The sequence below is a fragment of the Ixodes scapularis genome, unplaced genomic scaffold (genome assembly GCF_016920785.2).
Source record: "Ixodes scapularis isolate PalLabHiFi unplaced genomic scaffold, ASM1692078v2 PGA_scaffold5__190_contigs__length_132052651, whole genome shotgun sequence".
Lineage (NCBI taxonomy): Eukaryota > Metazoa > Arthropoda > Arachnida > Ixodida > Ixodidae > Ixodes > Ixodes scapularis.
In genome coordinates, this window is record NW_024609880.1 from 114,072,624 (window position 1) to 114,100,476 (window position 27,853).

A 27,853-nucleotide genomic window follows, 5' to 3' on the forward strand; every position below is an offset into this window, starting at 1 on the left:
TGATTGTTGGTGCTTGGAAGTTGGAACTTGGAACAGGCGCTACCAGACACCTGATTTGTTTTAAAAATACCCAGGGCGTTTTGGCGAATGAAGCCATCACATAGTAGGCGGTAGGCGAATAGACAGCGTTGAAAAATATTTATTCTACCGATTGGCCATCGTGTCGGTGTCGGTGTGTGTAAGTATTGCTTTTATTGTAAATTAAAGAATAAATAAAATAGAAAGAGGGATGCAAGACGCATTGTTAGTCACCCATGGAGGGGTCTGGTTCGTCGTCTTGCGGGGATCGGGAGGAAAAGAGGATAGGGTAGGAGGTGACAATGGGGATGGGCGTATTTACAGAAATGAAGGGTATAGCCGCCGATGCGCTGGAAGGACAGGTCGCATCCCACCGCCGCCCCAAACGCAGCCAGAGCACGCGCTCCCCTGCTGGGCGCTGACTCCAAGAAGCCAAAGCGCCGGGGCACGAGCGCCCCCGCCACGACTAGGGCGACGGAACGAAGCACCCGCCACTTCGACCCATCGGCGACCATAGGATGAAGGCATGTTGTATGCTAGTTCACAGTCTGGATGACAGGTTTGTCGTTTCTAAAAAGTCAATGAGGGCTTTCAGTATATTTGTCCTTCTCGTCCGGGATCCTGATGGGAAGAGGAGAGCGTTAGAATCCCCCGGCGAAACATGGAGAGCCTTCAGTGTTTGCGTTAGTGTGGTTCGCTCTGTCTCTAGCGACTGACACTCCCAAATAATGTGGTTTCTGTCTTCGATGATGTTGCATGTGGTGCAGTTGGGAGACTTAATGCGCTTGATGAGATGAAGTCTCTTGTTGGTTGAAGCGCAGTCGGCTCGCAACCTGTGTAGGAGTGATTGTTGAGGCCTGGAGAACTTTTTCCGCGGAATCAAAGCTGGGATGGGTGTTAAATTGGTTTCAATATACGGGTGCATGCTTTCTATTGCCGTTGTTATAAGAGATTTTGCTGCGTTGTACGGGTGGACAAAGATAGTGGGACTTTGGTCTGAGTGGGCCTCTGCTGCCAGCGAATCTGCTCTTTCATTTCCGGGTATACCTACATGTGACGGGATCCATTGAAACCAGATGGTTGTTTCCTGTTTTGCAGCGCGCCTGGTCAAATTTGCGATGGATCTGGCTAGTGGGCACGCTTTTTCCAGACATGTTAGTTGTTGTAAGGCGCCTCGAGAGTCCGAAAAGATGGCGATGTTGGATAGGTTGGTGTGTCGTAGAGTTTGGGTAATTGCTAACCAAATGGCAGCAAGCTCTGCAGTGGTGGAATCAACGCAGATATCAATTCGTCCTTTACCGTGGTGTCCATCTTCAGGCGAGACATAGGCTGCAGTGCACGATCTGTCTTTTATACTTCCATCGGTATAAATGTGCGTCATGCCGGAGTAGGTATTTTCTATTGTCTCAACGGCGATGCTCCGCGCTACCACCTCAGAAACGTGCTTGCGTCGGGGGAGGTCGACTATCTCTGTTGAGACGTGGAGTTGACAGTCATCCCGATAAGGGGGAGGTATCGGGCATACATCTGTTGGGTAGCCGATAGTATCGCGGAATGTTTTTACAGCCTTTCCAACCTGAGAGTGGTGTCGTGTCATGAGGCGTTGAAGAAGTTGGTCCGAGGATGGAGCATCTGATAGACGGCTGACATATCTTAATGCTTTCTCCTGTGCTTGGAGCTGCAGTGGAGAATCTCCCGCCTCGGTCAAAGTTGGAGTGTTCTGTGCGGATTTAGGTAGCCCAAGGCAGAAACGGAGGGCCTTCCTGTGAAAGGTTTCTAAATATTTCCATTGCGTTTGATTTATATTTAAGAATGGCAAGGCGTAGAGTATACGACTTATTATTAGTCCTCGGTAGAGTGTCGTCATTGTCATCTGTCTGGCACCCCAGTTTTTTCCAGATATTCGATGGAGAGCGCCGAGGAGCTTATGGGACTCATTGAGGATACCTTTTACCGCGGGGCGCCAAGTGACGCGGTCGTCAATGATTACGCCTAAGTATCGAACTTGTGGTTCACGTCGAATGACCTTGCCTCCAATTTTAAGTGCAGAGTAGTTTCCTTTCATTCTGCCTTTAGGGCGATAGGTGAGAGCTTGTGTCTTAGATGTAGAGAGTGTCAGACCGGCATGGTGGAGGAAGGAGGCCGTGCGATCTAGAGCTCTTTGTAGCACTGCACGGACGGTAGTGGACAGTCGGGTAGGCCCAGCGCACCATAGCGCTACGTCATCCGCGTATATGGCACAGTGTATGGGATAAGGTCCACCCACAGGAAGAGCAGTCGGTAGTCCAGCCATTATGATGTTAAAAAGCAGAGGACTCAAAACGCTGCCCTGTGGTACCCCCTGGGTGCTGCTTCGTATCGTGCTCAGGCGGCCAGCCAGTCGGACAGCGAATGTTCTGTTGTAAAGAAAAGAAGTAATGAAGCGAAGGGCGCGCCCTTCTATTCCTATGTTCTGTAGCCGTTCTAGTATTACAGAATGTGGCAGAGCATCAAATGCTCGATGGATGTCGAGGAAAACGGTGTGGATGACCTTTCCTTCTGCCTTTGCTTGCTCTAACGACGATACGATGTCGCCGATGGCATCTGTTGTTGACCGGCTTCTTCGGAATCCTGACAGCTGAGAAGGAAAGGCTTGCGCTCGTTCCAGTCGCCAATTTAAACGGCGGTGGATCAGGCGCTCAGTCAGTTTGCATAAGCACGAAGTCAAAGAAATCGGACGGTACGAAGATATGTCAGCTGCAGGCTTGTTAGTTTTTTTGATTGGTACTATTACTGAGTGTCGCCAGGTGTCAGGGACATCCCCAGATTGCCAAATATTGTTTATAAGTTGTAACAGTCCGGGTAGGAATGACTCGTCTAGGTTTTTTAGAGCCTGGTTTGTGATGCGGTCATGGCCCGGAGCTCCACGTCGAGGGCATCGGGAGAGGGCATATCGGAGCTCGGACAGGGTAAAGTCATCGTCTATGTTGATTGTTGAATAGGTTGGAAGGGGGGGCCTTTTGGAAGGCGGATTTCCTTGGGGAGGACTTATGGGGCGTGAGAACTCATCTGCAAAGTGTTCAGCCAGTTCTTGGAGTGATGTTTGATTTCCCATTGCAATTGCTGCATAGGGGCATTGGGGGGTCACTGGTTCTAAGAGGCATTGCACAGTGGTCCAAGGCCGCCTTGACCCAGTATCTGTCGATAGACTTTCACTGCGTTGGTCCCATTGTAGTCTTCCCAGCCTTATGGTATATCGACGAAGTGCTGCGTCGATGCGTCGAGATTTTATCCAGTCTTCATCTTTGTGTGTGCGTCGGGCGATTCGCTGTGCTTGTCTGGCATTGGCGCGTATTTGAAGATACGTAAGATCGGGTACGGGCTTGCTTATTGGGAGGGTGATTTTTGTTGTAGCTATATTTAAGGACGTTAGTATAGCTTCTTCTAAGCAAGGGGCCTTTGCGCTTTTCGTCAAATTTGAGAATACTTCTCTGTACCCGTCCCAGTTGGTAACGTTGTGAACCCTGGTTTTTGGTTGGGTGCCATAACGTGGGGTGAGTCGGATTGGTAGGTGGTCGCTCCCCCAGGTGTCTGGTTCGATGTCCCATAGGAAGCTTATTTCTTTTGATACAAAAGTGAGGTCAAGAACACTCGCCTTTTGTAGATTCGCGCGAACGAATGTTGGAGCTCCGGAGTTGAGACAACGCAGTCCAAGGTCTCTGGTGACTTCAAGCAGTGCGGTTCCTCGTTCTGTCGTTGTGTCACTTCCCCAGGCGTAATGATTGGCATTAAAATCTCCGCACCAGACTATAGGCCCTGGGCATCGGTCTCGTATTAATCTCAGCAGGTCTGGGTCCCACGATTGGGCTGGTCGGATGTAGGATGATATAATTACGATTGTTTGATCAGCAATCTGTAATTTGACGGCAACATGTTCGGCAACAGTGGTGTTCAGGTCAGACAGATCTATTTCTCCATGCAGGAAGTGTCGCTTGACTAAAAGGGAAGCCCTTGATTTTCCATCGGGGTGAGCAGTGACGCTGTGGTACTCCACGTAAGGGGAGATTCGCTGGGAACCCTTCTGGGTGTATGTCTCCTGCAGAGCAAGTACGTCTGTTTTAAGTTCAATGAGTCTGCGACGAAGCTCTGGCAGGCGACGGTGGAACGAATTGGTATTCCATTGGATGATAGATGGAAGTTTTTTAAGGCTTTTTGGGGTTTGTGATCGTTTTTTGGGAATCGTTCGAGTATCAAGCGTGGTGTTGGTATTAATATCTGTTAAGGCTCTGGCAGTTGCCTGAGTCTACTTGATCCAAGAGTGGATGAGAGGTAATGCGAAGTCAATTAGGGTAATGCCTGCTCGTGCGAGCGGGTGCTCCAGTGTGGCCAGAAAGGTACGTAGTAGCGTCGCAAGGGTGTACACCGCGGATCCAAGTCCTTGAGACTCGGTATTATTGTCGGAGCTTTGGGTACGAGATCGGTTCGTTGTGTCGCTAGCCCTTTGAGCAGAAGTGTTTATCGCCCTGGCAAAGTTGTCCTGGCGTTGCCGCGGTGATGTTTCGGGTCCAACGCTAGTTGATGCGGATGTGGACGCAGCTGGCTGACGTGGAAGAGCAGGAAAGTGATCGTCGTCTAGTGGCGGCATCATAGCATCCTCCACTTTCTCGTTTTGGCTGTTCCTGGAAGATGGATTCAGAGTTCCAGCAGTTTTGTTCTTGTTGTCGGAGAGGACAGCGGACTTCGCTAGTGGGTAGCTGACCTTGTGGGTTTGACGATAGCTCGATACAGCTGCTTCCGTTTTATAAAAGGGACAACTTCGAGAGGTCGCCTCATGCTTTCTTTTGCAGTTGACGCACCTAGGTTGGTCGGCTTGACAGTCGATGCGGTCGTGAGCGCCGCCACAGCGGCTGCAACGTTGCACATGGGGGCATGCGGTCTGAATGTGCCCGAACCGCCGACATTTGTGGCACTGTCGTGGTTTGTCGGTGTACTGCAGTACTCTGAAGCGTATATGCCCCACTACGACGTGTTCTGGCATGGTCTCGGTTGCAAAGACAAGTTTCACCGTTTCTGAAGCGCCTAGCCTTTTGACTAGGATGACTGGCGTAGTTGCGCTTATAGCCTTTTTGAGGTCGCTTTCTGTGATGTCCTTGTCTACGTCACGAATGATTCCTACGGCCGAGGATCGTGGGTGAGCTTCGTAGGTCTGGACTTTGATCCCTAATAGGATTGTTAAAGTAAGGATCGTTTGCATGGAGCTGTTGTCCCGCATGTCAATTGCAAGGAGGTTCAGTCTGTAGTTCGGTCGAATTTGAATCACTCCATGGGGTGTGATGGAATCTAGCTCTTGAGATAGGGTTAGAGGGTTAAGCTTCGCGATGAGCTTTGTCGGGTCTTGGGGTTTGACGATGACCGTCCGGTTCTCGCGATGGGCATCAATGATGGTGGCTTGACTTGAAGCAGAGCCCCCGGAGAGGTGGCGTCGCTTCCTACAGTTGAGGGTCCAGCCGGAACCCTCTTTTTCTGCGTCATCTATATCGTTGTCATCGAAGCTCTCAGAGCCGGGGGTGGATTCGCTCATGGTTGCGTCGCTCGGAGTACGGGCTTCGTTCAGGGTGACTGCCCAAGAGGTTTTGCGAACGCTCCCAGGGGGGTTGTAGTTTAAATTACCAAAATAATAGTAAAAAATTGGTTTACTTGCAGAGGTAAGGAATCAAGCATCCGTTTAGGTGCGTCGTCGTCGTCGTCTCTCCTGTCGGTGTCGGAGTTTTCAAGCACTGTCAGTTCAGCTCAACACCAGCACGCTACAAAAGACGCTTTGGGGTACTGCCGGTGCTAACTCAATTTAGTAGAAAAAGGAGTTCCATGAAAGAAAGAACCGGACAGAAACACTTCATACGGTGGCGTAAATCCCGAACATATATCAGCGATGTCACTTTCCTCGGTTAGGGCTATCTGCTTTGTCAGCGAATCAAGAAAATTTGGATAAAATAAAGAGCGCAAAACACTCTCCGTGTCAAGCTTCCTAATCACAGTCACTGGTTGATGTCGTCCCGCGGTAATTTCGGGCCCTTCGAACGCGCTAGCACTTTGTAGAGCCACATTTCCAGCGACTCCGCACTGCACACGAACGAAGGTAAACAATAAAGATGGCGGAGTGTTCCCCGTGTTGTTCTTGCCGTCAGCACGGTGTGACAGGGTTGTCGGACAACAAATCGGGCAACACGGTTGCCGGTCGGCAGCAACACGTTTCCCGACTGTTGTTGCCTCGATGTGACAGGGTCGCCGGCAACACGATTTCCCCGTGTTGCCGGATAGAGTTGTCCAACTGTTACCTCAGTGTGACAGGGCCTTTACGCCGATGCCGATGCCGACGCCAACAACGCCGACGCCGAGCGACAACGCTAAAAAAAAAAAAAAAAAACATTTGGCCTGCGCAGGGATCGAACCTACGACCTTCGCGTTATTAGCACGACGCTCTAACCAACTGAGCTAGCAGGCCGGTCGAACCCAAATGAAAGTGAAAAGCTTGATAAAGAGGGACATCGGTTACTAAACGTATTGCGTCGTTTGTTTGGTCTGGTGCATTTGTGCTGTAATATAATATTAGGTGTGCACAAAGAGCAAAACTTGAGTGAATAATAATAATAAAAAAAGCTACTCAGTAAAAGAAAAGATATATATAATATTACTTCCAGTTACACGAACGATACAATAAAAAGACATCTGGCCTGCGCAGGGATCGAACCTACGACCTTCGCGTTATTAGCACGACGCTCTAACCAACTGAGCTAGCAGGCCGAACGGAGCAGCGAGGCAGCGAACACCATGACAAAGAGCAATATCGGTTGCTAAACTTTTCCTGTCTTTCTTTTGTTCAGGTGTATTTGTGTTGCATGATCACACGCAGATGATACTACCATAGAGTTAATACAATAAACGCTAGAGGCTCAGCTGGCGCTAGCGTCTACGGTACTTCTGGTTGCAAATTGAAGCAGACAGCATGCAGTCTACGTTTCCAGTCTTTCTGTGTATTCCTATGAAAACACGCGCGTGATTTTTGTCTCGTCGCCGGAAAATAACATTAATAACTTTTGTTATTTCGGTTGTACCGGATAGTATGTACCTTCATTAATATTGTGAAAGTGTAATTGCTTTAGTTAAAGCGTTTTTCCTTTACGAACGAACGATGCTAAACTTCGCTATATTTGAGTCCAAACCTCTGTTTCATGGCAGGTATGTAGAAACGAGCGAGGATTGTAAGCAAAAAAAACGATCGAAAGGAATGTAGAGTGTGTTCAAAGTTCGCCAGCATTCCGTTGGTGCTTATATATCCTGCTAATATGCCTGTCCTCTCACTATACGAAAATGACCCCGTCGTGCATCTTTACGAGTGGTTAAAAAAACGTTCGAAACGTAAAGAATAAAGTACGTGGGCTACGAAAGGTATGTTTTCTTATTATTACCTATGTTTGGCAGTTTTTATCGCGCACCTGTTCTCTGGGTTCCCCCTATTTGCAAAGATTGGGAGTGTGCGGGTGATGGTTTCAACACAGAACAAGCATCTTCGCACATATACATCAGCAGAAAGAATAAAGCAGTACTTTTTTTATCCCAAATCGGGCTATATTACGTGACTTTCAGTTTATTTTGATCATCTGCAAGCACAAGGAGTTACTTACCCAGTGTTACTGCGTAGTTCTTGCCGTCTCTCTTGGTTCTCCACATGTCCTTCGTTCGTTTGGCACGTAGATCCTCAATGCTGGAAAGTGTCGACGCCGTGTTCGCGCTAACAGTGTCCGACAGTGCACATAAATACACGTTCGAAGCGGTTTTAACACCGTTTTTCATGCCGCGAATTAAAAAAAAAAAAAAAATGCTGTAACTGACCAATTATTTTGTCTGCCTGACTGAGAAATGTTCCAATGTGCCTAGTACTTATAAATTATTCGTGATATTTGCTCCTATAATCGAGCGCAGAGAGAAAATGCACTGGCTTTTTCCCATAGAAATGCATTACCGGAAGTCAATTTCAGACTGCTTGCTGTCTGCTTCAGAATGCAACAGCACACTAGCGCCAGCTGAGCCTATAACATTTATTGTAATAACTCTATGGGTACTCTACCACTGACGCACTGCGGGCGATGCTGCACCATTTGTTCCATTAACATGCGCCAAACACTGAGTGAATAGGAGAGGGAGCTCGTCAGCCCCGTCGTGACTTTGACACATTCACCCGTACACGAGAAAACTTCCAACAGGTCGTACGACATGTCGGAAAAACGGCCGAGTCTGACCAGTGCCGGGCAGTCATGGCGTCACGTGCGCTATCGCAACTCCATGATTAGCCATCGCATAGGCTGGATTCGGCCCCCTTTCCGATGCGTCGTACGATCTGCCCGACGTTTTGTCGTCCATGTGTGTGCTGTTTTAGGCTTAATGAACGACAGTTCTCGGTCCTTGCTGTAATGATCGTGACTGGCACAAATTTATTCAAAGCCAACATTTGTGAGGTTGCTATACTCCTTTTCACCTTATGTTGTACCGCAGCGAAGGCTAGAAGCGCGAGCTCATAGCGTTGACAGCTGCCCTTCATGCACAAGAGCTCGTGCCGCCGAGATGTTCCCTAGAGCGGGGAGCTCGCGCTTGTAGCCTTTCCTGCGGTACATCATAAGGTGAAATAGGGTACAGCTCAATCGCATGCCGTCTATATAGGTTAGGTCTGTTGTGCATTATTCGGATCACTGCCTTATAAAGCAGTGACCGGATAATGCGAAACTTGGAAATGCTGAGGTGTGAAGTTCATTGGGGTAGTATTGATAGTCATTGTGCGCCCTGTCCCATTTTTGTAGGGCTTTCCGTTGCTAGAATATCTCGCGCAACAGAGTTCAATATGAATGTAAACGAAGAATGAGCATCCGCTGGTGCCTTCTTCTACGTGGACAGAAATTAGTTCCGCAAAAGTCGAGATACGATATATATATATATACGGTAAGAAGGTTCAACGGGCCGGTTGGACGTAAAACGAAAGCGGAGGAGATCCAGGAAAGGCCTTTCTTTACTGCACCGACGTTTCAAGCGGGGACCGCTTTTCTTCAGGGTGAATGGTTGTGAAATGTCCTCTTTTACAACCATTCACCCTGAAGAAAAGCGGTCCCCGCTTGAAACGTCGGTGCAGTAAAGAAAGGCCTTTCCTGGATCTCCTCCACTTTCGTTATATATATATATATATATATATATATATATATATATATATATATATATATATAACTTAGAAGAGAAAAACCCTTGGTGAAAACAGCAACAGCAACAGTGAAAACAGCCAACAATCTCTCTCTCTCTATATATATATATCTGTATCTATATATATATATATATTATTTTATTAATAGGAAACTTCGTGTCTTCACCATACAAGAGCCACTATGCGTCATTATGTAAATTCGGCGTTATTAAATTCAAATTATGTTCTTTTGTTTTGCAATTGATTTTAGCGAAGCTCCAAGGCAACGCGGCAAGACTTACCCAAATCACAAATATACGCACGCGTGCCTCCAAACACTCACACACACGTACGAACACGTTAGGCACTAAACCGAAATCAATCTACAAGCCCGTAACTGGAGGCAAAATATAAATAAAAGGAGGAAGAAGATGGCAGGCGAAGACTTGAATGCAATGTGCTGCAAACTAACGGTACATCGGCAAAAAAATCTAGTAGTTGGTTTTGGCGTCCCGATAACAGTTACCAGATAGTGGTATATATGGTTACGATGTGGGGGCAAAGGCGCCGGGGGCGTACCAAATATCGTTATAAAGAATAAATTGGCCGCTTGCTACTATAAATTTTCGTAGAACTACGTGTTGGTGGCACAAGAAACTGGGACGGCACCAGGATTTTCATATTTGGGGAGGGGAGGGGGGGGGGGACGTTTCTTTCCGAGTTAATGGTTATCATAAGGCTAACCGAAAGGTGATAAGGAACGAGGAACGATTGCTGGATCGGACTGGGTATGGGCATTGTTTGAAGCTCAGTTTATTCTATATTTTTACTCGTTTCGCTTTTCAAATATGCACCTATATGTAATATTTTTCCACGCTACTAGTCCAAAGTTTAGTGCAGGCGAATTGACCTCTTTTGATAGGCAGCATCAACGGTGTCGATAAAGTCACTCAACTCCGAGCTTTTTACAGTGGCTTTTTGCACAGCGAGAACCGCCAAGCAGTGGTGGAATGATGAACAGAACAGCGCACACTAAGACAAGGACAGAGAAAAGGAACATGCAGGACACACAAGCGCTGACTCGCAACTGAATTTATACACAAAAGAAAGAAGAAGAAACCGTTCTGAAAGACACGCAGGGCACGCAGTGCTTATGACACGCGACACAACACCATCTAACTGCAATGTCTTTGCCCCATAGTCCTTTCTAAAAACAAGGTTTCAGTGTTTAGTAGTGTCACTGATGGGTGGCTGACGCAGCAGTCCCCCAGGCTGTTGATGCAATGTGCTTCTAAGATTTCGCGAGTTGTCTTGTCTCGATAGTGTCCAATTATTGTTGTGCCTTTTAGAATCGGAGCACACGAGCAGGAATTGCAGTGAACGGGAAGGTGACCACCCACCGTAGATTTTAGCGAACGATCATGCTCGAGAAGGCGATCGTTTAGGCACCGTCCGGTTTGGCCCACATAGCTTTTACCACACGTTAATGGGATTTTGTACACCACGCCAATTGAACAAGGCACATAAGGGTGGCTGTGGCGTTTCTGGCACTTGCCTTTGTTGAGGTTATCCGCTATCGAGCGAACCTTTGAACAGATTTGCGCCATTCTTTTTGGAGCCGAAAACACCACAGGCACATCGTACCTTTGGGCTGCTCTTTTTAAATTATGAGAGGTTTTGTGCATGTATGGTACAACAACCTTTCGCTTCTGTGGATCTCGAGGCTTCTTTCTCCGAATCCCTTTAGTCTTGCGTACTAAGACCGCCACCACCTCGTTTAAGACCTGTGATGGAAAGCCCGACCTTTGGAGTCTCTCAACTTGAGCAAGTTGAGAGACTCCAAAGGTCGGGCTTTCCATCACAGGTCTTAAACGAGGTGGTGGCGGTCTTAGTACGCAAGACTAAAGGGATTCGGAGAAAGAAGCCTCGAGATCCACAGAAGCGAAAGGTTGTTTGTACCATACATGCACAAAACCTCTCATAATTTAAAAAGAGCAGCCCAAAGTTACGATGTGCCTGTGGTGTTTTCGGCTCCAAAAAGAATGGCGCAAATCTGTTCAAAGGTTCGCTCGATAGCGGATAACCTCAACAAAGGCAAGTGCCAGAAACGCCACAGCCACCCTTATGTGCCTTGTTCAATTGGCGTGGTGTACAAAATCCCATTAACGTGTGGTAAAAGCTATGTGGGCCAAACCGGACGGTGCCTAAACGATCGCCTTCTCGAGCATGATCGTTCGCTAAAATCTACGGTGGGTGGTCACCTTCCCGTTCACTGCAATTCCTGCTCGTGTGCTCCGATTCTAAAAGGCACAACAATAATTGGACACTATCGAGACAAGACAACTCGCGAAATCTTAAAAGCACATTGCATCAACAGCCTGGGGGACTGCTGCGTCAGCCACCCATCAGTGACACTACTAAACACTGAAACCTTGTTTTTAGAAAGGACTATGGGGCAAAGACATTGCAGTTAGATGGTGTTGTGTCGCGTGTCATAAGCACTGCGTGCCCTGCGTGTCTCTCAGAACGGTTTCTTCTTCTTTCTTTTGTGTATAAATTCAGTTGCGAGTCAGCGCTTGTGTGTCCTGCATGTTCCTTTTCTCTGTCCTTGTCTTAGTGTGCGCTGTTCTGTTCATCATGTCATCATACCAACTCGCCCAACTTACTACACTTCTGCAGTGGTGGAACGCGGTGATAATCGAATCATCTGCGTTTTGCCACTGCATGCTATGGCTTTGCGCCTGCTGCACGAGGGGTAACTTTGGTGCGGCCCCGAGCCTCCTACGAGCTTCAAGTCGTTCTAAAATTGACTGATATAGTGGTTTTCGAGTATGCTCAGCATGTTCCTAAGTGAAACCATATGATCGTCTTTACTAATTAAAAAGTTAAGTAAGGAAGTTTTGTTAATTACTCGACTTATCTCAAAGTTCAGCCACCTATATGATGTCCCCCTGGCCGTATAACTCATCTGCCCAAACTGTATTAGTGCATAATTTGCGGATTTTGTTTTTGTAATAAATCTGTTCGAATTAAAATGGAGCACCCGTATATTTAATCTTTCAATGTTCTGGAATATTTCCCAAACTTATGCAAGTTGCCGAGGTTGTATTATTTTTAAGGATGGCGATCAAACTTTATTCTGGAACTATAGACCGATTTCTATATTATCTAATTTTTCTAAGAGTTTTAAGAAAGTTCTTCATATTAAACTGTCTTGAAATCTTGAGCATTTCTCGCTATTAACAGATTGCTGGCATTGTTTCAGAAAGGGAAAGTCTACAGAATTGGCTCTGTTATCTCAGAAGTAAGTTATAATTAATAATATCAAAAGCAAACTACGTACATTTATATTGATTTTTCTAAAGCCTTTGACTTAACGCGAAATTTACAATGCTATGGTCTTCGAGGCACTGCGCTTAACTTATTTAAGTCCTACCTAGCTGAGAGCACACGATTTATCAAAATTAATAATTTATTATCATGCATGAAACCGGTAAAAACAGGAGTACCTCAAGGAAGCGTATTAGGTCCACTACTATTTCTTATATTTATTAACGATATCGAGTACTGTGTTCCTGATTTTGAAGTAATATCCTACGCTGATGACACTACGTTATTTTTTTTTACGGGTTACAAATGTAATGAAATTGAACTTGTAGCAAACCGTATGCTTTCCCAACTATGTCTCTGGACTAATCTAAATAAGTTAAGATTTACACAAACAAAACCAAATGTATGTTATTCCGCGCCAAAAACATGACAGTTTAATGTAACTTAAATATCACTTTTGCTCGCGACGAGATAAAATTAGTGAAAACCTTCAATATATTGGGTGTTATCTTTGAAGACACTTTATCGTGGAATGAACACATACATTACATCCATCAAAAAGCCAGAAAGGCAGTAGGCGCACTATCTATTCACTTTTATCAAGCCGGTCATCTTTCATGGCCTCGTTCAGTCACACTTCGTACACTGTAATCTAGTATGGGGCACCAGCTCCGTACAAAATATAAACTTCTGACTTTGGAAAAAAAGCACTACGCGTGGTCGCTCGCTAATATCCCATAATTTTCCCACACGGACGCTCAATTTAGACGATTTAATGTTGCAAGGTCACCAGAACTTCATAACTACCGCCTCCTAAACGCACATAAAGCTAGATTAAAAATTGAAGGAAGCGACTTTCTACACATTTCAAACTTACTTTGTAAACACTAAGACACATTGCACGCGGTGATGTGATAAATGGGTTGTACTTATACCCCTCGTACCAACTATGGCGCTCCATCAGTCAGATATATTCTTCCATCTCTATTAAACGCATTGCATGAAAGGCAAAATTCCAGTAATGATTTGTCATTTGATGGTCTATTTATTACGCCCTCTTTATTGTGACCATTATTTGTTTATGAAATAGTTACAATTGTGTGCTTTGTTAACAAATGCATAAGTGAGAAGCTTTCGTGCGTGAGTGTGTGTGCGTGTGTGTTAAATAACATGTATTACAGAAAGTTATTCCTGCCGCTGACCCTGTACCTATGGATCTTGGAGCTGGGGCCTCGTCAAGCTGTACTTTGCAACAGCTTATTGTCCAAGCTATCACCTTTCGTTTTGAAAAAAAAAAAAAAAAAAGAATTGATTTGAATCGAAAATTTTCTGGGCACAAATAAATACCAATATTTTTTTTTTAAATAATGTTTTGCGGTTAAGGGTCAAGAGTTGCAACTTTGTTGGGCGTAAACTGTGATGCGGTTCAATGAGACAAGGGTTATCGAGAGTCAATGTGGAAACATTTGTGATCTCGAAGTCATCAGAGAGTTTAGCAGACGATAAGTTAGAAGTCCTTTACTGGGGATATACGCATCGTTTCAAGCGCTTGTACAGAGCACTTCTGGTACAAGCGTTTGCTTTGAAGTGCAGTGAGGGCTTCTCTGGCGAACTAAACCTCGGAGCCTGTCGTTCGGGCACGTAGCCAAGGGGGGGGGGGGGGGGGAGGGGGGGGGGGGGGGCAACCAACTGGAGCAAGCGATGCTGGGATCGAAGGTGCTTCGGTAGACTTGATTTTTTTAATCGGCGTTCGAACGCTTGACAAATACCGATTCGAACTCTATGTACACCCGATATAATGATTCCAGCACATCATAAAATGCTGGCCTCTGGGCTCTGAGCACTGTGTACAAGCTTCAATATTGCTACTTTTGTGTGTTTCTTCAATAGACCTGCGTGTATTGCCTAGTGTCAAGCAATGGCCGCCGGTGGTGAAACCGACGGGCTCCCGATCCCCGATTCAGCCTACTACTATGGACAATTGCAAGCATGTTGCCCCGACTGGTGCCTCATGCGCGGAAGCATGTGCAACATGCGCGTGAAGTTAGCTTTGGCAAGCTTGCAGTCGCACGGGCGTGTCCGCACGAGCAGAGACTTGGCGGCGGCCAGTCGCCCAGCTTGCAGTCGTTTAAAGATTATGAATGTTTGAAACAATGCGTTTCTTTAGAGCGCAGCTATAGCGCCCATTTGCGCGCATAGCGACGCCGCCGTCGGCGTAACTGTCCCCGCTAGATTAAGCGGTAAATTGAATTGGTGTTAAGATCACGTGATTTTGTTCATGGGTTACGGGACAGGAAGTCATATGTCATCATTTTCCCCGCTAAATTTAGCGGGAAAACTGAATTGGTGTTTAGGTCATGTGACGTAATTTTCCCCTCCAAATTTAGCATGGAAACTAAATTAGTGTTGAGTTCAGGAGGAGGGGAGGAAGAGGAGGATGGGAGGAGCGGGAGAGGATTAGGGGGAGAGGAGGAGGAGGAGGAAGGGGAGGAGGAAGGGAAGAGGAGGAAAGGGTACAAAGGAGGACCAGGGGCATAACCCCTTACTCCTCAAGAGCTGCGCTCTAATTTCGCATTAGATATTTGTAAACGTCTTTCTTTTTTAGAGCGCAGCTCTTAGGGGCCCGTTCCCGGCTTGAGCGGCGTCGCCGTCGCCGTCGCCGTCGCCGTCGGCGTAATCAAGGTCATCCCAAGGTCACGTGACCCCCAAGGTCACGTGACCCCTCCCAAGGTCATCTCAAGGTCACGTGACCCCACGTGACTCCCAAGGTCACGTGACCCCTCGAGGTCACGTGACCCCTCCCAAGGTCATCTCAAGGTCACGTGACCCCAAGACCCCACGTGACCCTTTGAAGGTCACGTGACCCCCAAGTCACGTGACCCCTCTGAGGTCACGTGACCCCCGAGGTCACGTGGTCTCCTCCCCAAGGTCACGTGACCCCTCCCAAGGTTATCTCGAGGTCACGTGACCCCAAGGTGACCCCCACGTGACCCCCAAGTCACGTGACCCCTCTGAGGTCACGTGACCCCCCGAGGTCACGTGACCCCCTCCCCGAAGTCACGTTACACCCCCCCCCCCCCCCCGAGGTCACGTGACCGCCCCCCCGGAGCATATTAAAGAATGAGGGGAGGAGGAGGGGTCTACCCTCCCCTCAGTACCCTTCACTCCTCCTCCTCAAGAGCTGCGCTCCAATTCGGCGTTACAGGGATTTGTAAACGGCTTTCACTTTTTTTTTATTTTATTTATTGGCGAAGGAAAATAAAATGTGCCAACTATTAGCGGCGGGATGTTTTGGTTGCGCCCTCCTATGATTCCCTGTCGTGACGTTCTTACCTTCCGAACAACAAGTTCAATGGTGTTTGTGATTAGCGTGGTGGAAGCTTGAAATCATTGCACTCTCAAAGCAACACTGCCAACACCGTCAAAATAAAGTTCTTACATTCCTCTTATTTCCGTCGATAAGAAATCCCTTGCTGACGTCATAGTCAACATTCGGCCAATCGTGGGAGGCCGACCACAGCGACGCTTACGATCGCGCACGTGGCCAATACTCCGTTTCCCAATAACTTGGCGAACTGTGCAAGCTACGGCCCCCGCGGCCCAATAAGAGCGTCGGAGAGGGGCACGTGACCCCACATCACGGAAACGTAAATGTATTACTGCGCCAAATGCAAGGCCCGGAGGAACCAACTTCAAATAAGCATCCACCGCAGCAATATCGCCGTCCGCTGGAGTAGCGGTCTCTTCTGCATTGGAACCGTTCACGAAACGACCATACGCTTAATTTACCCGCGAATCTGTGGTAGGGTACTAATGCCAGGACAACTGTTTTCAGCGGAAGAGGTCGATTACAGGGCTGCGATCGTTCGAACATCGTTCAAAAGCATGGAGGTAGGAAGCATCTGGAGGCGACATGACACTGTGGAGGGGGACATGCCTCCAACGATGACCTAAGCCAAGAGACGCTATTGGACGAAAAGGAGAGCTGACTCGGCGCCAACCCCTTTTCGTCCAATAGAGCCTCTCGGTTTTGGTCATCCTTGGGAGCGTGTCCCTCTCCACAGCGTCATGTCGCCTCCAGATGCTTCCTACCTCCATGTTCAAAAGCCACGTTTTACTGGGAAAAGGCTTGATCCGAAATAAGTATCATTGAAAAGTAAGTAACGTTTCTTCTTCTTTCCGTGTCGTGTAGCATAGTGTCGCTGCCGAACTACTTTTTGTCGCGAACGGCGCTGTTGCTGTAGTGGTAAGGGGGCCTACGTGGCCTGGAACATGGAGTGTTGTCAAGTGCCTCGCTCCAACGCCATTTTTGGGTCGCGGCAGCCGCAGCCTCCACAGTTCACCGAGTTATCGTGAAACGAAGTACAAATCAACTAATTCCCGTAGCAAAAGAAAAATATATACAAATAAAAAGCACGTTGGACGCAGAAGTGCTACCTCCTTTCATAGCGCGTGTGGCGCGTGGAATAATCCATAAAAAAATACGGTGGTTCATTTAGAACAATGGTCCATGCAAAAAAAAAAAAAAAATGACAGTGTTTCTCACTTCGTGCGGGCAACGCAGCGCAGCGCAGGGCGCTGCAAAAGGGCTGTTTATACTCCAACGTCGACGAACACAACGCGCGTCGGCGCAGACCGACGTCGTCGGCCAGTACGCCGCGCCGAGAAGCGCCCGGACGATGCGCCCCTACGCGCTGCAACACTTTGCGCATGCGCGTCTCTAGGGGTTATCTACGGGCGGTAGCTTGCGCCACCTAGCCTAGATGCAATCAGTCAATGTGGTTCGTCCTCGTGATGTCATGTCACGCTTCAAAACAACCATTCGGGGTTCAGAAACAAGCAAATGATGACGATAACGAGTACAAACCAGCATTTATTTTCTCCTAAATGTCACACAACTGTCAAAAGAAAAAAAAAACACACACACACACACACACACACACACACAAAGAAAAGAAACAACAAAAGAAAAACGATATTGCGTTTGTTGAACTTAGCTGCTTCGCAGGTTCGCCGGAGTCGTGCCGAGCGACTCCGGTGATTCCGCCGGAATGCTTCAATGTAATCGATGCGCTCGATATTCCAGAGACCTTTTTCTGACAGATAGCTGGTGTGTTATCATCATAGCAGACTTTCCCGCCGAAGAGAGCGGACGATGCCTAAATTACGCAATGTACGCGTTCGAAATTGTAACACACTCTACAAAGCCTAAAAAAAAATTAAAGGATTCAGTTCAATTGTCATCGCAGACCGCCCAGTTGAACATTTCTGGCCGGCTAAATAGTTCAGAGGTTTCACTGTGCCCCCCGTTCCCGTACATTCGACAACGCTTTTTCGATTGGGAACGACTGCCGGTGAGTGCGACTTGCACATGATTATAAATAGCACACACATTAGGTCATCCTTAATTCTAATTAAACCTACCTTTGGCGCTTCATCAAGCTTCCAGCTTTTGCCGGCACCCCAACACCGCGCGCAGGCACGTAGCCAGGATTTTGTTTCGGGGGGGGGGGAGCTGCTGCCCACCCATGACAAAATTCTGTATGAGGGGGAGGGGCGAGAGGAGGTCCCAGCGAAATGGGAGATTTCGGGGGAAGCCCGGGCCCCATGCCCCCCGCCCCCCCCCCCCCCCCCCCCCCCCTGGCTACGTGCCTAACACCACGGCCCACCACCACCGGCTCGTCAGGTCGTTAGGCCTAACGAGAATCGAGGGTAGAGCATCCTCAAAGCGGTCCACGTCCACGCACACACTCGCCCAGTCAAGCGCACAAGCGTTAAATGCGCACACCAACACGGGAACACGACAACAGCATACGACACACGGCAAGAAGGACAGGTTCAGATCTCAGAAGTGAGCATCTCACACACTCCAACTGGCCCCGACGACCCCGGCAACTGGAATCCCGAATGAGGCATTCGCGCGAGGACTTCTGGGTTAGCCTCCGACGGCGCCGTCGTCGTCTAACGTTAAACGTAGAGCATGTTCCAGTCCGTCGTCTCGTAAGCTACGCTGTCGCGCGTCGAGCTGCTTGCGTTGCGCACCGTTCAACTTGACGTTGGGGTATGGACCCCGTTCGCAGACAGCGTCAGCGAGCGTGAACGAGCGCGTGCGCTCGTTGACGTTACGACGGAGTATGAGCAACCCTAAAGATTGCCGTCTGCCGTACACAGGAACGTGGTCCTCGCAGGCGGTTTACGGCGGTAGCAAGCTGACGACGGAGCAGCGACCCCTCACTGTTCCCAAAATTCCTCACGCGCACCGCTCGAGGGCATGCGGCTGCTTTCCAGGAAGGTTCATTGCGTTACGATCGTTTAATGACCGCTTACCACGAGATGGTTGCTGTGGCAACCGAGGTCCGCGCAACGCGTCGTTGTAGCGGAACGCGAGGAGTCTGAATGCAGTCCGACGTCACACGCTGCGATTCGATGGCCAATCATAGACAGCGCCAAAAGTTCATCTTCACGGCACTGGTTTTCTTTGTGGATTTGCTACCGATCAGCTTCATGAGATCGTACGGTAGGACTTTGTGTATTCTCGTCTACTTGATCGAGAATGGAGAGCTTTCGTAGATCGTTTCCGCCGTCCCGCAAAGCTCTCCGCAACTCGATACAAGATCCGGATCTCTGCAGACGAGGCTGGCGGCGCGCATCCGCAGGAGCCGCGTCTTTGTCGCGGACAGCGTGTAGCGAAAAGGGAAGAGAGCGGTCTACCGAAAATTCACACAAAAAGACTGCCGCACACACGAAGAGATGCGAACAAACATGGAGCCTGTTTCGAAGTTCGTTTGCTTCGTACAAATGTATGCTTAGAACATGACTGCACGACAGGTTTTGGTACTATCAATGTGAGAGGAGGGGGTCTGCTGACCCGCCTTTTGCACGATGCATTACAGCATAGTGCGACCACGACTCGATGCTTTCGCGACGCCCGTTTTGGTGTTTCTCCGGCCGTTCCCGAGCCACGGGCCCATCCATCGGCAACTCCGTCTATGAAATGTTGATAACAAAAGCAAAAGGCGGAGGAGCGTCCCTCTGTCGGCGTACGTGCAGTGCGTTCGCCCCCTCGGTAACCGGAGCCGAACGATCCAAAGCGCCGCTTCTCTCGCGGGCGTCCCCAAACTCTGCTTTCATCCAACGATGGACCGCAGTGCACACTACGAACCATCCCAGCCAACCCGGCGCTGTGATCGCATCACGTGACTATGCGTTTAAGGCGTTACCACGCGCCTCCTGAAGGGTCACGTGGTACTCGCTCGCCGTTGGAGTGGCTTCGACGCCCCTCTAGGGCCCCATGCGTTTCACCGTGAAGTGTAACGGAATGTAATGCATGCAGCGAGCGGCCTGGTTTGGGTAGGACTGAGGAGCGGCTGGGGCGCATTAGGTGCCCATTATGACGGGCGCCCGGCGTTGGGTCCGACAGGCGTCATCGTCGTCGTTCGGCTCCGGTCAGTGTCGCGTCGTAAAATGGGGGAAGGGCCGCCGCGGTGCTGATCTCATCGAATCGGGAGCGTCGTCCCTTCTCGTCACTTGGCTCGCTAAACTTCGTTTTTAGTTTTGGTTCAAAAACGGCAAAAAGGCGGCGCAAGGAAACGCTCTGGCAATCCTCTTCGTCGATCGTGACTGAAACGTTCCGACGTTTTCCTCAATTTAGGGTTTCGGGAAAGCTCCCTCCACCAGACGGTGACTCCCGTAGCTAAAGGCCCGTTCACACATTTGCGCAAGTCCGACCGAGTGCGACTGCAACGGCTTACGACGTACGGGTTGCTATGGCAACAGCTGCGTCGGCTCCAACAAAACGGGGTAAAACCGGTCGTGTTGAAGCCGACGCAGCTGTTGCCATAGCAACCCGTACGTCGTAAGCCGTTGCAGTTGTACGCAGTCGCACTCGACGCAAGCTTGTGAACCAGCCTTGCTACAAGACCGGTTTTAAGCCTCTTACGAAGACTTAAGCCCAGCTCCTAGCAGCGCATCCGACCCTAAGCCGTCGCAAAAGGCTTAAAAACCGGCCTTGTCCCTGTCGGTCCTACTAGAGTTCCTGTATAGGCTCCCTACGGGAGCCAGAGTTGCGCATTTGTTTTCCCCGCGCCGCCACGCCGCTATTCGCCGAGATCCATCACGTCAGGAGCAAAGCATCCGTTGGCGTGCAAGAAAGCCACCTTTACGGTCGCTCCGCCGACGTTTCTCTTGCCCCGGCGTATGTTTCCCTGCTTTCCGCCTCCTTTTCCTCCTCTCCTGTTTTCCATGCGCGGCGGCGCGCGTGGCGCCGCTATTCGCCAAATTTAGTCACGTGAGGAGCAAAGCATCCAGCTCGTGCGGGAAAGCCGGCGCTACGGCCACGCGCCGAGGCTGAATGCGCAACTCTGCTACCGTAGGTAGCATATACAGGAACTCTAGGTCCTACTCGGTTGCAAGTGTGTGAACGGGCCTTCAGCTTTGGGGAAGACAAAGCGCGTACGTCTTGGCTTTCAGTTGTCGTTGTCCGTGCTATCCGTTTACTGCAGCTCAAAGCAGAACAGCTTCTATAGTTCATTTCAGCATACCTTAGCAAAGATCAAACGCTGCGGCCCCCTCCAGCCAATCAGAGATGGAGCGAAGCACGTGACAGCTTAAAAGGAGTCCACTCCGGCGCTACGTTGGCGCGTGTTTAGCTCCTGCTCTCCTGACGACTCGCAAGGGCCGCCGCCTTCGCAGTTGGGCAAGTTAGCTGAGACGGAGTACCACTCTGCAACGTAAGTTTCATTAAGCTGCAATTTAAACGGGTTTGCGCAAAAAAATACGTTCTAAATATTAGTGCAACCAATTTTACCTTTTTTCCTTTCTTTTCTACGCCGTTTCTTGCCTGAAAGTTGTAGAGAAGACGACGCCCCGCCACACAAGAGAGATCCAATGTGGGTCAAGAGCTTCTTCGACGTTCGAGGGATTCATGATGAGTCAACAGATTCAACGAGTCAAGAGATCCAACGAGTGAAGACGGCCATGTAGTGAAGACGGCCTCTGAATCGTTGGACCGCTCGCCTCGGAATCCCACAAAAGTTGGTGTCTGGGAAACCCGACCACTTCTTGGGAGTTTTCCCCGATGTGAGTAAAGAGGCAGAGACGAGGTTGTTTCCTTTTTCAGAGGTGAATACAGTATATTATTCGTCCATATTATTTACACGGCGCTATTTACAAATATATATTTATAATACATCCAAAAATACAACGAGGGAACGAAGCACATCTATGAAGCGTGGCCTGCGATTCAAAGAGGCGCGAGCGACGAACACACCATGTACACTCACACACACGCAAGCAGACACTCTCGCGGGAACAGTTCGTAGAATCTTCGGGTGGACTTGGAAGGGAAGAAACAAGAATGAGATTTTCGATGAAATACGAGATTGGCATAAAACAAAACTTATGCAAAAAAGAAAAAAACATTCAGGAAGGTAGATTGCAAGAACTTTCGGCTTATTGTTCTTGTGTGTTTTTGGGAGGGTGGGAGGGGAAGATGAGACAGCCGTAGTCAGCTGTTGGGTGCGACATAGAATGACTCAATATCTGCTGTTAGATGTGGCAAGGGCAGTGAAGGACGGTTTTTTTAGTTTGTTTGTTGGTTCGTTCACTCAGTGCGCGCGCAACAGGCTCACAAATGGAAGGCCTGAGGGAGTTAACACAGTAAAATGAGTTCCCTCCTTTTTTTTTTTTTTGCTTTCACTTTCTCTTTTTCTTTTCGGACATCTTATAAGCCTATTCTCTCGCACCCTAGCGCTTACGCCGAAGGAAATAATCATCTAAGACACGAGGCGAAATTGATTATTTTTTCTGTGCGTCTAAATGAGAACAACACCCACAGACGTTTCGTGGACAGCAAAGGTGTCGAGCACACACACACACACAAGAAAAAAAGTCTGCTAACAGATGCTTTACATCTCTTCTAGAAACATTGGTACAAAGCGAGGAGAATACACGTGGTCGGTTATCAACACTTCGACCGGGAACACTCTCCTTCTAACCTTAGCACAAAATTTTACATCGAAGGCATTAGAGCAGCAAACGAGGGTTAAGTCACTTTCACAGACACGAACGTGCACGGATATTTTTTTGTTTGTTTTGCTTTTTGGTTCTCGACAGAACGCTCCTCGAGCAACCATGGGAAAGAATCGCGCACGATCCCTTTTAGCGAGTTGTATGGTGACGTCACCGCGTCGCTCACATTTTCGGTCGCAACGGCCTGCACGGTGAGAAATCACGTGATCTGTATATATATATATATAGCACGGCGGTGATTGGAGAAGGAGAAGCACCCGCGACGCATTAGCGATCGCGCGTTTCGATGACAATTGGCCTGCGAAGGAAAACAAACGAGCGTGGGAGGGCCTAACCAACCAACTCCCCGGGGGGAATTTCACTGGCACATTGAACGTACAGGCGGACGAGCTTTGCTGCGTGAATAGACTAATAACCATAATCCCTAGAAAACCGTCCGCGTAGCACACTTTTCTTCAATCACACGAAATAAGAGAACTAGAAGGCGCGTCACACGCGAAATGCCCTTGCTTCTTTGCAACAAAACACCAAAACGAACAAGCAAAAAAAAAAAAAAAAGGAAGGTAGGTTTGAAAGCATGGAATGCCCACACACCAACATCGACCACAGAGGAGGAACTAGTCTCTGGAAAGATGATTAGGACAGATTTGCGTGAATCTAAGACACTGACCACTGCGACCGGTTCGCACGAGAAGACAGAGAGTTGTCCAGACACAACGTCGATACGCGACCAGCGGGGGAAACAACGTGACAGGGACAAAAAAAAAATTGAAAAAAAGAACGTTGGTTCCTGTTTAAAAAAAATAAAAAGAATCTTCTGACCAGTTTCAAACACGAAAAGCAAAACCGGGGACTGCAGCCACCAGCGGCATCGCGGCCTTCTAACGTCATTTTTACTATATACTTCTTTCGTGCTCCTTCTTTAGCCAAACAATGCAAGGTTGTTCGGTTTCAAATTGCGATACGCATAACGCACACACGCATACGTAATAATTAGAAGAATAAAATATAAAAAGAAAGTTTGAACTTTCGCTTTCAAAGCAAAAACATAACATAGGCACAAAAGAAAAATGTACAAGGAAGTCCGGCCTGCATGAGAGTAGTTAGGTTGCTGACCTTTCTCGGGACGTTGAGAGTCTTTGAGACTCAAACGTCTTTAGGAGCCGGAGTCTGGATTCGGGTTGGCTGGCGGAAAAAGAGAACTCAATGCGGGCTTCTGAACGGAGACGGGTGCTAGCGCGTGCTACCGAAGTCTACAGGCCACAACACCCGAGGCTGCAACACCACTCGCGGCCAACACTTCGCGTACGCGGGTGCGGGAAAGCCTTCGAATTCCCGCTCTTCACACGGACAATTGTGCCCCGTAACACGCGACTTCGGACGACCGCGAGCGTGTGCTGTGTGCAACATAATCGATTCACACTTTGGAAGGGGGGGGGGGGGGGGGGGGGAGTGTGGGTGGTGGGTGGAGGGGGTGTGCCCACTCTTAAAATATATAATACAATGTACTAACAAGAAACTCCGAGCGGGAGCGCGCACGCGCAGTATCCGTTCATATTTTTAGAGGAACACGAGGAAAGACGTCGTCGTAGGTCGGGCCGACTAGGTGACCCCGTCACACTGACGTTGTTCGCAGAACGTCCATTTTCTAAGTTCGTCGGCACTGCAACGTTCCTTTACTCGTTCCTGGGTGTGTCTGTTCGCAGAAGCGCGCACTTGCGTGTTCCTTCTCTGCGTGTTCGCTCGTGTTCTTGTTCCGAAGTGAAGGATGGAGCGGCTTTTTCACCGCAGGGTGGCGCTGTGGAGACCGAGGATGCTTCGAAGTGTGGCGTCCAGCCGCACGACTTGGACCGGAGTCGGAGTCGCGGGCGGCAGGAGGTGGGAGACTTCGGCCATGGGCGGGAGGACGGTAGGGAGGGCCTGGTCGCTCAACCAGGGGTCCGCCAGGGGCTTGGTGTCGGCGTCGTGACTCGGCGACAGGAACACCTCGACTCCCGGAAACCGCTGCCGGAATTCCTCGGCGCTGAGATGGGTGCGGAAGAGGACGTCCTCAAACCGGATGAAATCGGAACCACTGCGCCAAGGAGAGCAAAGGAAAAGAAAATGTCGGTTAGTCTTCAGAAGAAAAAAAATACATACATACATAAAAAACAAGAATGTGAGATCCGGTGAATCTGCATTGATGCTGACGTAGATATTCTTATGAATTCGGACACAGAGTGTCCAGTTTCACTATGTGTTTTTATTCAGAGCAAAATAAAGATGCGCTGATGCGGTTTCTTGTTGCTTGTTCGTTCTTCGTTTGTTGCCCAACTTTTAACGACACAATTCGTAGATCGTTTCGAGAACTATGGTGATACTCTATATTCTGCCGGTGCATCGTATCGTTATCGGGTATGGTTGTGGAAGACACCGGAACGGTCTCTTATCACCCAAAACGCGAGGACCGGTTCAGGTCCGCACAAAGCCACCTCAACACAAAGAAAGGCGACGCCAACAGTGTAAGCAGCTCTGCCACTGCCGCCAAAGTCGCCTCCGTCGCTTTATCCTACGTCCCGCCTAAGCGTGAGGTGTACGCGTAATGAACTTTGGCGCCCGGGAATACGTGCTCCTTCCGCTTAGATTCGGTAGTAGCGCAAAACGCGCATACAAAAAGGGAACGCCGCAAAGTCGCGGCAGCTCACTGAAGCCCGCTCGCCGCCGCCGCTTTCAAGAACAGGGGCTCGCGGACGAACGGACGGGAGAGAATTGCTCCGACGAAAAGACGCTGCCGCTGACAGGCTGCCTTTGTTGTGCGCCAGGCCTAACCGCACGCACCTCGCACCGACGAAAGAAGGAAGAAGCGGCTTTTTAAACAGCCGCGCTCTTTGTCTCGGAGACCGCCGCCATCGTCGTCGTCGCTCCCTTATTCCCCCCTTTTTCTTTTTTGCTCTTCTTTAGTCGCGTCTTTAGGGAGGGCGGCGAACGAAGCCCACGGCGCAAAACTCGGCGAGTACGAGAGTCTTCCGGCGGAGGCGGCAACGCGCAGCTTTTGGGGCGGCTGACGATCGAAAGCCCGCGGCCGAACAAAAACCGGGGCGCGCTTCTGGATCGCCTCCTCATTTCGGCGTCTCCTTTGTCCGCGCCAGGCTTCTTTCTCTCTTTTTACTTTTTGGTGATTTCCTCGGAAGCCCCGGAATCTGGGGGAGCGTTCGTTCGTCGGCGTCTTCGAGCCAGCCCTTTTCATCAATCAGCCCGCACGGAGCGCTCGCAAAGCGGCACGGTTAGGCGCGCATTCGGCGTTGATACGGGCAGAGAAGCTTACATTATAAAAAATCTTCGAGTTGGCTTTTCAGATCTAACCGTATTCTGAGCTTGGTTATTCGGGGGAAACTTCTATTCCTCGTCGTGATTAGGTGTCTTCGAGTGCTCCAAAAAACAAAACTCCCATACTTTTTTTTTTTTTTTTTTTTTTACGCTTCAAGTATATTTTGATGTAGTGCAGATCTATGGCAACGCACGCAGACACTGTGCTGCACAATCGCAGAACATGTCCAGTTCTGCGAGGAAAACCCAGCGTCAATGAACAAAAGACAAATTTAATTTAAACGCATAAAAACAGTTCGGAAACATTAATTCTTTTAGGTGCGTTCAAATTTATCTTCCCTTTGTCCCTCGCAGCTATGTTTATGAGAAGTTTCCCACGATTCGGCAACGAAGATCTCAAGCTCGAAGTCGTAGTAGGCCAATGAAAAGCGCGCGTGGTGAGCTACGGTACGCTGCGCTCCAAGTACGAGCCTTTATAGTGCGCCGTCGCGCAAGCAGAATTGCGGCGGACGGCTCGAAGTAAAAAAACAAGAAGCGCCGAGGCTCTTCCAGGCACGGTGGCGCCCTGCCAAGGACTTGGTTCTCCTCTCGCGACGAGGGCGGTCCGCCGGCACAATCCCGGAAACTTCAGGGAGATGACGTCGTCGAAGCAGCGACCGCGACGTGCTCGCCGGCACCGCCGGTGTTGTTGTTGTTTCCCGGCACCGACGCGGTGCGCCCGGCGGGTCCGCTCAGCTGGCCGCGTCGGCGAAGGGCGGTCATTATTCTGTCATTAGGGTCGGCACGGGCGCGTCTTGACGGCCGGCGAGAGCGTGCGCCGGCGTCCGAGCGCGCGCCAACGAGCGATCGACACGAATGTCTCCGGGAACGATTAGGGCGCCCCGGCGACGGGAAGCCGTGGGCCGGAAACGGCCGACGGGAAACGCGCCCCTGACGCGCTTGCCGCCGCTGCAGGAGCCTTCACTACAGCGACAGCTTGGCTTCGAGGGTGCGCCATTCCGCGAACGAACACCTTCTAGGGTACTTCCAGAGGAAAGTGTCAGGCTGTGCACGAGCGCTCGTTCGCGACAGCTAAGCTATTAGAGCAACGTTCCGTGAGAGGTAAACTATATACGGAGAGAAGCTGAGGGAGAGGAGGAGGTAAGAGCGTCATGGCGCCAAACTCCGAATGGGGGGATTAGTGGGAGTACGCGAGGGCAAGCTGCCTTTGTCGCTATCCATTGTCTCCCGCCAATCAGAGCGAACAAGACCGTTGTCTGCTCCTCGGGCAGCGTATCCAATGTGTCTATAACCCACTAATCATTCCAATCAGAGCTCGGAACTTTGAAGTCCCCGAGCGCTCCCATACGCCGTATCGTATGACGTACGCCTATAGCTTGTTTCAACATGGCGACGGCCAATGTTGCTGGGCGGAGTGTTGGAAAGGGTCCGTTCCCCGGGTGGCTCGGGTTAGGAGCTTCGGAGCAAGACAGGCGCGGTATATACGATGGAGACAGACACTCACGTTGGTTCGAAGAGAGCCGGGAAGGGCGTCGGTGGCTCCGCGAGACGGAAGGCGGGCAGCGGCGTCGGTCGGCTCATCTTGAACAGGGACTCGTCCATGGAGTCCTCCGACGGCGCGTCGGCGAGAACGTCGAAACCACTGTCGTCCGCGTCTGCAAAAGTCCAGAACAAAATAGCATCGTGGTAAGCTTAACCGAACCATTGTTTGGACTGTTTACGACTTTGGGGTAACTAATGACCGACCCAAAAACATTCGGTTACATTGGGTACACTCATCTAAAACTCCCCACTGATAACGCAAATGTGGCAGGAAGGTTCGAGTCACAGGAGGAACTGTGAGGTGCTCACCCATGAACGAAACGGTGCCGGGAAAGTGCCAGGGCAGGACCGGGCTGCCGTCGATGCTTTCGCCCGCCATGTCAGAGAGGAAACCTGGGAAGCAAACAAAAAGACTCGTGTTCAAGC

General features: G+C 49.5%; 1 protein-coding gene and 2 non-coding genes across 4 annotated transcripts in view; all 3 read right to left on the reverse strand.

Moving 5' to 3' along the window:
• Nucleotides 1-6,425: 6,425 nt before the first annotated feature.
• On the reverse strand, nucleotides 6,426-6,499 carry Trnai-aau. Its single transcript has one exon. It is a non-coding gene; the product is annotated as a tRNA-Ile (tRNA).
• A 225-nt stretch (nucleotides 6,500-6,724) lies between these two features.
• On the reverse strand, nucleotides 6,725-6,798 carry Trnai-aau. Its single transcript has one exon. It is a non-coding gene; the product is annotated as a tRNA-Ile (tRNA).
• Nucleotides 6,799-21,660: 14,862 nt separating this feature from the next.
• The window catches only part of LOC8030032, a 74,708-nt gene continuing 68,515 nt past the window's right edge, over nucleotides 21,661-27,853 (reverse strand). For both annotated transcript variants that reach the window (XM_029971060.4, XM_029971059.4), the window contains exons 9-11: nucleotides 27,737-27,820; nucleotides 27,390-27,540; nucleotides 21,661-24,653 (exon numbers count right to left, since the gene is read on the reverse strand). In XM_029971060.4, the coding sequence (XP_029826920.2) occupies nucleotides 24,362-24,653; nucleotides 27,390-27,540; nucleotides 27,737-27,820 (527 nt within the window). In that variant the 3' untranslated portion in view covers nucleotides 21,661-24,361. The remainder of the gene's footprint in view (nucleotides 24,654-27,389; nucleotides 27,541-27,736; nucleotides 27,821-27,853) is intronic.